The 11,930-nt window shown below is 38.4% G+C and overlaps 1 protein-coding gene across 1 annotated transcript in view; it reads right to left on the bottom strand.

The window, feature by feature from the left end:
- Positions 1 to 853: 853 nt before the first annotated feature.
- The window catches only part of si:zfos-911d5.4, a 17,129-nt gene continuing 6,052 nt past the window's right edge, over positions 854 to 11,930 (bottom strand). The window contains exon 7 of the mRNA XM_046069839.1: positions 854 to 2,258. Coding sequence (XP_045925795.1) covers positions 2,091 to 2,258 — 168 coding nt within the window. The 3' untranslated portion in view covers positions 854 to 2,090. The remainder of the gene's footprint in view (positions 2,259 to 11,930) is intronic.

Here is an 11,930-nt window from a genome sequence, read left to right on the forward strand (position 1 = left end):
TCCTCGAGTACTGATCTGTATGAATACAGCACTGTGGTGCAGGAACTAAATGGCTGTGGATGAGAGAGTGACTCATAACTTCACATCATTCGAGAGGAATCTGTCCTTTATGTCCAGGCTGCTCTACAGTTCCATGTCTTGAACAAAGGAAAGAACAAACCAGTCATCTAACCTGACAACCCTGGGGACCATGCAGAACGGCCAGAGGTCAAAGTTGGACACATGGACTTACTGCCGGATCAAAACTTAGTTCTTCACTTCCTGGACGTAGCATATTAAGACCTACAGGTCTGGATAACCCATCTGTAAGTTTCATGACTTACAACTACAAAGGAAAACAACTACATATTTACAGCTGATTCTGTTGTGCTATAGATTCACCTAAACTCAATATCCAGGAGGATTTCCATTTCCACACAGAACCCTCATTGATTCCGTTTACAGAGGAATTGCAGCCTGGATCAGTTTACCTTGTTACCTTGTCACACTATGTTCTGGTCTGATCTCCATGTCCATTTCCGCTCAGCTTCCCCTCCCCTCTCGCCACCACACAGCCCAACAGAGCTTGCATTGTCCCTGTGGCCAGTCATCCATTCCTAATATCCAGTCTTTTACCGTACTGGAGACGTGCTGGATGCTTTCAAAGGGCAGAGCGAGCTGTTGATGGATGCCCTCCATCTCCCACACCAAGGTTTAAAAAAAAAACAAAAAAAACCTTGTGGCCCAGTAGTGACAAATGACTTTGAATATCATAGATCATTTGCACAATGCAGATCTGGAGGATGCAATCAAGTGAAGGAAACTCGGGAGAGACCACCTTATTTGAAAACTGTGTAAATCATTATGAGAGGTATTCAATCATCAAATCTTTTTATTATGAGATCAGACAGTACAAATACATGTAAACATAAAAACACTTAATGATGCCATGACTAGAAAACACACACCAATCAATAAAACAACCATGCTTAAATCAATCAACTGAAGAGTATGGTTAACAACCATTATTCTCAAGTTGGCTTGATGCTGAAAGTGCTTGCATTTTTTTTTATTAAGAAAACATAAATATTTGGGTATAATTAAACTACAGTAAAACTTGTACCAGAAGTCCATCTCATCCATCTCATCTGATATTGTCAATACTGTTTGTCAAGTGTTGTAGAGAAAACAAATCCTGAGGACACTCTTTAGTACTTAAGTTTAAATATGCAAAGACAATAAATTCATAAAAACACATTCAAGCAATGTTGACCAAGAAATGAAAACAAGCAGAGTCTAAAAAATGCAAACAACACAGTGCTGTTTGTAGATCTACCAATGATCTTTGAAAAAAGTGAGGAGCTTGAGTATAGTGTAATGATGTTTCGGGTAGATAGATGCCATGCTATGAGATACTATCAACACAGAGAGCTCCTTCTATTGCATTAGCTAAAGGCACTGATATCTTGATGGAAATAACTTCATTTTGGCCACTACCAGGCACAGTAAATAAAATTGCTAGCTGTTAGCGCAGCTGAGTAAGCCTGGTAACTGATGGAAAGTGACTCAGACGCAGTTATGAATGGGGCTGGCGGCTGCTCCTGTGCACTCTTGAATATGTTATCATCTCCTCTGTGCGGTGGAGCATATTAATAAAGCACCTTACAGTTACACCGTCTAAACAGACCGTAAATCACTACCCATTAAACCCGTAGAGGCAGTAACATGCTTGGCCCTTGCATACTAGAGGCCAGCAGTTTTTAACCGCTACAATTAACACATTAAACACTTCAATACTGAACTGATGTGACAGAATCAGCTAACATAATGATTAATTAATGACTAGTGTAAAGTGTGGGCCAGCCCTAGAAATTCAAAACAAGAGAAAGTTAATCAGGCTAATTGTCTGAAACAGTCTTCATTAACATAATATTGCCACTGAGGAAGGAAATTGGCAACTGGGGCAGTTTCTGTTCTTTCTTTTAAAATTTTTTTTCTAAATGCTCATTTAAAGTAGCATAGTAAGTAACAATGTGATTAGGATAGAGCTAAATCAATCTTTTTTTTTTTTGCATACTTGTGATGGCTATCCTCTTTATTGACTGATACAGTCACATGCTCAGTGTGATGCTATGAATGGCATTTGCTGGAATTTTGGCATCTGCTTCCTCCCCACTGATCCTGAAGATAACAAAGGTGTTGGAGGGGATGGTGGTGGTGGCGTTCAGGGATTTACCCAGCCAGCCCTGAGATCCACGCTTGTACATTTTAACTGTTACCTGCAGAGTGGGAGAGAGAGAAGTAAACGGATAATTAAGGTCATAAAGTGAGAGTGTCTTCAAGTGGCTAAAAACAATGTGCTTTTCTTGGATATTCAAGGCTTTTGCTGGTGTCATGACCCTGACTGAGACCTTCCGACCTCTGGATAGCGCTAAGACAGACACTCATGACTTGACCTCTGTGTGTACAAGCTGCTGCTTAGGATGTGGGTTTGTAGACTGAAGAACCAAATAAACCTATTGATTCTATCTTGTTGGAAGATGGACTGGGTTTAATAATGAGTTAAAAAACATTTATGTCAAACTTGAGGTCCATTTTGATCCTGAAAGTATATATTTAATGAGGGCTAAATTTGGCTGAAAAGTAACCGTTTTAAAACACACTTTGTTACATATTACAGCTGATCCAATAGCATTTAGATAACTAAATTAATTAATAAGATTACTTGTTTAATCAATCAATCCAATATTAGCAATTTCTAAAATCCCCAAATTGCTTGTTTTGTCTGACCAACAACCCTAAGATATTCAACTGGCATTTTTTGCAAGAAAAATTACTCAAATGATGAGCAAAACAGCTACTGATTAATTTTCTGTTGCAAACTAACAGTTTAATCAACACATTCTTTAGCTAGACCATGCTTTTGGGGGTCCATTACAGTTGCAACATTGTAAAACAGAGGATTTCTTCTTTATTGGAAGATAATTGCAAAAAGATCCTCCTTAGGAACCAGTTAGTCATCCACTGAAATAACCTTAAAAAAAACCAACCAAACAAAAAAAAAAGGAAAATTCTTTGTTAATGCCGCTAATATATTGTGCAACTCTTTTATGATCCAACCGGCCGTCTGAAACCGAATAAATATTAAATTAACCTTGTTTTCACAGTGAGCTTTTTTAATTCCCCTCCACATCTTGAATAGAGTCATACCTCTCTTGATTTTATGTAGGTTGTAGGGCATAATACGCTTTAACACTACATCAAAACTGCCTGTTATGTTTGAGCCTGACAATGGAAGCCTTAACTAGATTTAGACATGCAGGTAATTGAACCACATCCATTTCAAAAAGAATGCCTGGCTGCATCTCTTGTTTGGCTGCATTTACAGGGGATAACAGAATATTACAGTGCCTTTTCACAGTTCCATTTTCTTTCACTTTAGCATTAGGCAATTTTTCAATTATTATTTTTTTCCATGTTCTTTCATCCCCGGCTCTCCATAATGTCTGGGCCTTTTAGTTAATGGTAGCGACAGTCAGAGCCCAGTATATCGGCCCTTGTCCATTTTGCAGGTCATTGTGGAAGCCCAATAGGCCTTTTATTACGCCGACATCAAAAGGCAGATAAGCATTAGAGGTGGGGAAAATACCCTGCACTAGATATGTTCCCTCTTTCCTTTGTCTGCTATTGAAAGTGATCATTTTAATAGTGAAGAGGTTGGTGAGCTTTGGGGCTGATGGGAAGTGCGACACCCCTGACAGCCTCCGAATATGAGCAAGTCGATAACACAACACTAGCGCACAGCACACCCTCAACACCTGCACACTCTTGCTGCTAACCTAATTATCTGCAACAAAGGCCACTGCGATTTCAGACACACATCTTTCCACCATTTACTTACTTATTACTGTGCATTAAAACAGGGAGAAAGAGAGAGAAAAAGGGAACAATTGTGTCTTATATTGCAGCCTTGGCCGAATGCCACATGGCTTGTTTTACAATAGCATGAGACACTTCACAACGAGTGTCTATTAATTTGGGATGTGTGAAAAAAATAGCTTCATGACAGCTGGTGGCAGAAAGGCACATAAACCAACACAAAGACATCAGAGAGGAATTATTCTAACAAATCATAGCCAAACATAATACTTGGTAATCAGCAATTAACTAATTAAATACAACTAAAGGTGAGTACTTCCATCTTTGTGGCAGTGCAGAGGTGCAGACACAATACTGGTTCTGCATTATATTCAAATCCAGACAGAAAGTAGAAAAACTATTCACTTCATATTGCAAGAGCAGCATGAGAGGCTATGAAATACACATAATACCTATGTGGCAAAGCTTGAAAAGAACATTTACTTCCATCAAGACTGCACAATCCTCAAAAAAATCTGCATCTAGATCCAAATCTGCATTGATGTACGCATTTTTACAGATGATCCTGCTGACTGGCAGTCCATGGTTTCTTTGGCGAATACCTAAATCCTGTCTGATAATATTACGTCTTTGTAGGAGGATGAATTGTGCAAAATGTAATTATTGGCCATTTAAATTCTTCCATTTTCTCATCCAAAAGGCACAATTCAATAAATCAGTAATCGCAGGATTACTTCAAGTTGATATGAGCATATGACATCTTATTTTGTCGCAATAGCACTATGTGCTCATTATTTTATTGTTTTTTTTTTAAACACGTGTGTAAACTGCAAGAACTTCTAGTCATAACTGCAATCTGGAAAGTAATTATTAGAAAATGATAAAGGTAAAAATTACTTTGGAGGCTTTACCTAAAAATACTATTGGGAATGTACCTATGGAACTTGTAGGAGCAGTGATGACTAACAATTCAAGAAGGTGGAGAATCATTTAGGACTTATATAATGGACATATCCAACCAACAGATTCACCCTGAAACACGAAATACAATAAAAAACTACATTTACCTCCATGTCTTACAGAACCAAAACATAAAAGGCTTCATGCATGCAAACAAACAAACAGGCTTGAAAACATAGCTTTCTTGATGGAGGTACAAAATAAAACAGTCAACCTCAGCAAGCAGAAAAGCTACAGAGAAAAACGAAATTATATGAAATCTTTGGCACAAACTCAAAGAAGGGAGTTCTGTGTGGTCTAGACAACCTGCCTGCCAGGCGTTGTTCAGCAGTGGTGTGTCAGGAACAGGTACTGTCACTGCATATTTCCCTTTCAGCCACTTGAGGCAAGTGTCTGAGGGTATAGACGATACTGTATCCAAATTACAGTAGAAGAACAAAGTGTAAAGGAGTTGCTGACATTGAAAAAACGATGTCATTCAAAGTGCAATCTGCATCCTACACTTAAGATGAAATGTACGTATGTATGCACTGCTGCACAACCTTCAATAAGCAAAGATGAACAGATCAATAGTTACAAAAAAATATCTCACTTTTGACTGTAAATTGCCCACAAGTGTATGAGCCTCATTACTATTTCAAGCACAGGCAGGCCTGCATGTGTGCTGATAACACTACATGGTGAGGGCAGGACCCTTGGGGCTAAGGCTGGGGTGTCACACAAAGGGCTGAGAGCTCACCTAACGTTGTCTACCCCTGATCAGCCTCTCACTTTCTGTGTCGGGAGAGTGGTGTGAATGACATCACTTCTCGCATTTCAACAAGACAAACTCTGTCTTCTTATTTACCGTCTGCTAATAGTCATAAATCCTGCCTCTTGTTCACTGTTCACCTTTTAACCTCTTAAACTCAAGACGGCGGCTCACTCTCCTTCCAAAAATTAAACATCTTCTTATAAATAGCTGAGAGCCATCTCGCTGGTTTCTTTATCTTCTACCTGGATGTTTATGGCACGGAATCTTAACCAGTTTGATGCAATCACAATTCAGAAATCCCACATTACTTCTTCTAATTAGAAAATAAAACTTTCATCATGGACTTTGTGTTGTGGCTATACACTACACATCATCTAATTGTTCAAGTATAAATGTGATTATTTGTGATTAAAGGTCTGACAGGTCTGAAAAACGTGAATAATCTGTGTAATTGGGTAGGGACGTGTCACCACCTGCATGCATTACCATTCACAAAGTTCAGATTTTTCCCCTGATAAAGTCAAAGAATCCCAGTGCACCCCACTGGGATTCTTTCGGCGGGGGCTGTTACCTGGAGCCATGGGTGCAGTGTTTCAGGTGAACTCTGAATGAGTGTAACGCCACACCAGCTTCAGACGACAGGCTCTTTGTTCCACGCCGTGTCTCACCAGACACATGGGGAGGAACCACTGAGTAACGCACCTCTGGCGCAACAAACATCTCTGTCGACGAGCCAAATGTGATGGAATTGGACCAAACGTGGTCCGCTGTCATTTCGGCTCGATTTAACAAGGCAATTAGGTAAACACTGTGTGGTTTGGCTCACTGGATGAATAAATTAAACAACCTGCTGAGAGGGGTTTCAATCGCTGGATTGAAGTTCGCGATGCAATTCAGGACAGATTATTGTTTTTCTTTTTTCAATATGATTAGATCTAAAAACCACAGATGTGTTTATTTATGAAATAAATACAAAATAATCAAAAACCATCCTAATTCCCCAACAATGTGAAAACAGACAGCAGAATTATATCTAACATTATTCTTAAATAATAGGCAAAAAGTAAGGTTTCATTGAATAGGTTTATCCAACAAGAAAAAGCTTTTTAACAATTTAACAGCTTTTCAATATCTTTTATAGGGGAAATAAATTAACTGTGCAAAACTTTTGGCACTAGCACTATGGAGAATTTTGTTAATTAATGTTTTGACAGTGGCAGCAGTGTTTCAAATAGATTATTGCTGAGACCACAGCAATTTGATTTGACTTAATTCTTTTAGTAGACCAATGTATTGAATTTGCATTTTTTTTATGTGACAAAAGTGTGAAAAATACACATAAGTTTCCAGAGCACTAGAGGACATCTTCAAATTGCTTGTTTTGTCCAACCAAGAGTTCAAACCTACAGGTATTACATTTACAATGATATACGCCAGAGACAAGAAGGACATCTTCATATTTGAGAATCTGAAACCAATGAATGTTCAACATTTTCCCTTGATAAATGACTTGTGGACTTGTGTCAACACATTTGTTGAATAATTAAATTGCCTAATCATTTCAGTGCAAGAGGAGAGTAAATCAGTCCAATAACTACTTGTTTGAAGAATCATTACAATACTTCCTGCCTAAAAATACTAAACGCCATAACTGAACTCGTATGTGCTCCAGATGCGGACCATCCATTAAGATGCCTAAACTCTGGTTTGGTGACATTACAATCTACGTCAATAACTACATTTGTTTAAAGTCATGAACGCAAAAGACAGCTGGTTGAGTTATGAATATCTACGTCTCTGCTTCTAACCAACCTGCCTCAGCCAACAGGAAGCCATTAGACTCTTGGCAATAACCATTTACATCCATTCACCCAGCTCTGACTTTATTTCCATCCCCATAAGTGCATTTTCTGCGAGAGGTTAAAATATGAATCCCCCTCCTTTTTCTCCTCAATGGGTCTGGTTGTCTGGCTGACTTGAGAGGGCACAATCTATGACTGATTTAATTAGCTCTTTACGAACATCTCTAACAGCATTACCCCCAGAGCATACACTGACTGCCCCCATCTGACTCCATTAACTCCCAAATCAGGTTTAAAGACCATATTGATGCCGTCCGTTATTAAGGGTGATTATCAAAACAACAGACAATGGGCCAAAGTGTCTGTTAACTAGTTTATCCATAATTTCACATAACTGTAACAGATGGCAGGGCTGTCAATTATATATTGTATCTGCTGCACACAGTGGCCACACACTGTCTGGATATGCAGCCTAATAGCCTTCACATTAAAAGAACGATAGTCTGCTCACAGGTGGCCAGAGGAAATGGGCTGAGCACATAAACTATGATACTAAATGTGAAACACAAACATGCCTCAATTTGAGAAAATAGTGAGAAGTTGCCAATTACCTGCTGGTGTTTTTTAGCGGCCACAGAGGGTCTTTCTGTATAATAATATTAATAAAAAAAAGAAAGTAACATAAAAAAAGTCTAATGTTGCTGTTGAGTCCACTTCACCACCTTTATTCTCCTCAATTAACGAGAATGGCTTTTGAAACTCTAATTAAGTGTCTCTGCTCCACTAGGCCTCTTCATTATTCATGAATCCCTATTGATCATATCTTACAACCTATACTATGGGGATGACTGTAATATCCTGAATCCTAAAAACAAATAGCTGAGCTGACTGAGATAAAATTAACATCTTGGCCAGTGAGCAAAGGACAGTTTCTGTAAATCCAGGATCTGATGCCAAATTGGATGATGTCAGAGAATCATTAATAGGAAAAATCTTGTATGAAGCCTATAGATATATGCCATTGCAAAAGTTTGAGCAATAATTCAATATAAGCATTTACTGAGTTTCAGTAGGGCTGTATTGCAAAAATATGATCATATCATTATGGCTGCAACTAACGATTATTTTCATTACAGATTTATCTGCCTATTATTTTCTCATCAATATATCATTTTGTCTTATGAAAATAGTGAAATATGCCAATCACAGTTTCCCACAACCCAACATGAAAATGTCAAAGTGCTTTCCACAAAGAGTAGAAAACTCAGATATTTAGTTTACTATCAAACATGACAATGAAAAGCATCTAATAATGCATTCACATAGATCCAGACAGGGTAGAGGGCAGACAGACAACACCTTCCAAAACCTAAAGTCATTCAGTCATTTCCAACATGAATAGTGAAAGGAGAACTGCCCTTGCCTGTGAGATACAACAACAACATTATCTTCTCATTGTCCAGAGAGCCCATGTTTCCTCCTTGTTTGAAGGAGTACGTAAAATCCGGCAGCAAATTTCATCAAAAAGTTTAAATATTTTAACTTTGGTCAGCAAAGCCGTCTACCGTTACTGTTGCTGTTCTTCTCACCTAATTTTACTGTCCTGCTCCACTATAATGATTTGCGGTTGTGCCGTCTACCGTCTGCCTGAATCCATGTGAATGTAGCATAATCCTCATATCTGACAAGCTGGAACCAGTAGGTGTGGAACCAGTTTTGATTTAAAAATTATGAAAAACTGAAAAAGCAAACATCAAAATTGTTAAAGATTAATTTTCTGTCAGTTGGCTAATTATCTAATCGCTGCAGCTCTACATATGTTATCGTTTTACAGAATTCTGTTATCAAATTTAACTTGACAAAAATCAGATATTCGTTTTTGCATATTTGATCTGTTTCATCTGATGTAAAGCATCACAAATGAACACAGTTCATTGCATTGAATATAAATTTGACAACTGCATTAGATTTTTTTCATTTAATTGCAATGTCTTGATATACAGTATATTAATATAAAAATATTCTTATAAATATAATATCTGCTAGGCCTCTTTTGTGATTTTTTGGTTGTTCATATAATGCATGCAGTATACAACATAACAGTATAAAGTATTTATGGATATCACTGATAATATTACCCTACTGTGTGTCTTGCACAACCACAGCTCATTTCACATTCAAAGAAATTATTTTGTAATGAATATTAATGGCTTGGAGCTTTATTTTAAACATGTATTCAAATTTACTGAAACTCAATCTCCACCTGTGTTAAGTAGGAATGTGTAAAACACGAACTCTGCCGGTTGATGTTTAACTAAATTAACAAAAGAGCGCTTGAAGAGCCCTTTAAAATGACTGGTATTGCACGGTGGGTGATGAATTTGGAGGAAACACATTGAGTCATCTTCAAATTGACAGATGCAGAATCTCTCCACAGGACTCTTCACGGTGGCTTAGTGCTCGAGTGAAAAAACTGATTTTACCAAGTTTAATCACACGCTATTACAAGGCAGCTTTTATCATTGCCTTCCACTGTACAAGTGCTGGTGTCTTCACTAGTTCATTACAGACAATTCGGCAGCACTCTTCTCATGTGTAATTGCATGGTTAGCTTTCCTCTGCAGCTTCCTACACACACTCTGGTGCAAACTATTTCCAATTCCAGTTTCCTTTCGAGAGCAATGCTGCAATTACAGAAATCTGAATATCCTGGTAATTTTCCCACAATTTCCATTTTTGTTGAAAAATGCTGTGCAACTAACAGATCTTTTCTTTCCGGGATATCCTTCAGAAAACTTTTTTTGTAACTTGTCTTTAGAGCAGAAATCATCCTTCCACCAAGGTAAGTTGGGTACTTGATGAACCTGATGAACAGTGAACTCTACGGGAGTGACAATCTGATAAATTAAAGTATAATTTTCTTGGTTTGTGTCTGCTAACTGATAATGCAGGGTAGTGCAGAGGCTGTCAGAGAAATTACAGGCACTGCCATGTTCATTTAGAATTTTTTGTGTAGCAAATTACATTTTATACAGCATACATAAGATTCTGCTATATTTGCTGATAATTATTATACATGATTTATAACAAACAGTAATGGGAACTCCATATATTTTCTTTAAATGGCTAAATACTTTTTTTTCCTCTACAGAAAGAGAGACCAAAAAGCCACAGTGGCTGCCAATATTATCTATTTAGACAGCAGAATTTGCAGGCTTTGTAAATGGCCAGCTCCTGGCCTTTTGTGTGCCTCCATTCATTATCACCACAAAGCGGTTGATGTCTCCCCTCTCTGCCTTTTCTGTGCTAAGCACCAGGCTCACCAGCCTGTCCATTACAGGCCCGTGACACGTGCTGCCTGGGAGATGGCCAAACAGAGAGGAATGTTAGTGTGGAGTTAAATTAACAAGCTACATCTGTGTGGAATCTGTAGCCAGTCAGAGAGACGAGATGTATCTCCAGTAACCGAGGTCTGATTATTTGTCAGCCGAGATGTTGTCGGTGAATTTGCAGCTTTTTTCCTGGTGGCTTCGCCTCTATTAATCAGCTGACAGTGGTGGTGTAGTCATGTTATGGTCGAAGGAACTCAATTGTTGTTTCTCAGCTATGCAATTAGTAGACATTCTATATGCTGACCGAGAGTAAGGAGACTTTCTTTAAACACAGGGGCTCCATTTCTGCTCCTCCTGAATAAACCTCATTGTATAAACTGGTACAAAGACCTCATGAAACAGTCAAATTTCAGAATATGAGATGTCATGAAAATGAACAACTTAAGTAACCTGCACTTGAAATTATGACATGAATAGATCTTTAGCTCTTTCGCTCTCTCCCTAACACACACACATAAGCTTGTGCACACACACACACCGTAATTACCCCTCAATCCATACAAATTGAATGAAGCCAGAATCGTGGTCTAAGAATATAGACCATAATTAATAAATTACAGCCACTCTACTCAATCATTCTCCACTTTGGGGACATGTAGACATCCCATTTACCGGAGAGTAATTGACTGAGCCCACAGAAAACACACCTAGTGCTTCCACGGTGGCTTTGGGGATGCATCTGGTGCCATTTCTTACAACCAAACAGATGCCTGAGTGAAACTGTGGGTCATATCGCAGATCTTCTATCCTGTGTGTTTACAAGTAACAAATCAAAAGGATGCATTATTTCTGGGCTCTGAAAATACGCCTGGGGGAGCTATCAAGTTTCTTTGCCACCCCCCCAAGCTTCCCCTCGCAGCTGCTGCACACAAGCAAAGATCTTTTTTTTTTCTCTAAAGACAGAGTGTGTGCCACTGTCATGGAGTCTCAAGAAGCAAAATAATGTTTTTCTTAAGTATAATGTAAAAATCCAATGGCAACATCTATTTTTCCTGGTGGTTACTACAGCTGAATAACTGGAATCTGATAATGGGAAACAAATAGACAGATTTGTTAATTTTATTTGAACACAGTAAGTGGGTAAAATAGATACCATAGCAGAATACTTACCATATATAATCCAATTCACATCTGTTTTTGAAATAAGGGGGGGGGGGGGGGGGG

The sequence above is a fragment of the Micropterus dolomieu genome, linkage group LG14 (genome assembly GCF_021292245.1).
Source record: "Micropterus dolomieu isolate WLL.071019.BEF.003 ecotype Adirondacks linkage group LG14, ASM2129224v1, whole genome shotgun sequence".
Lineage (NCBI taxonomy): Eukaryota > Metazoa > Chordata > Actinopteri > Centrarchiformes > Centrarchidae > Micropterus > Micropterus dolomieu.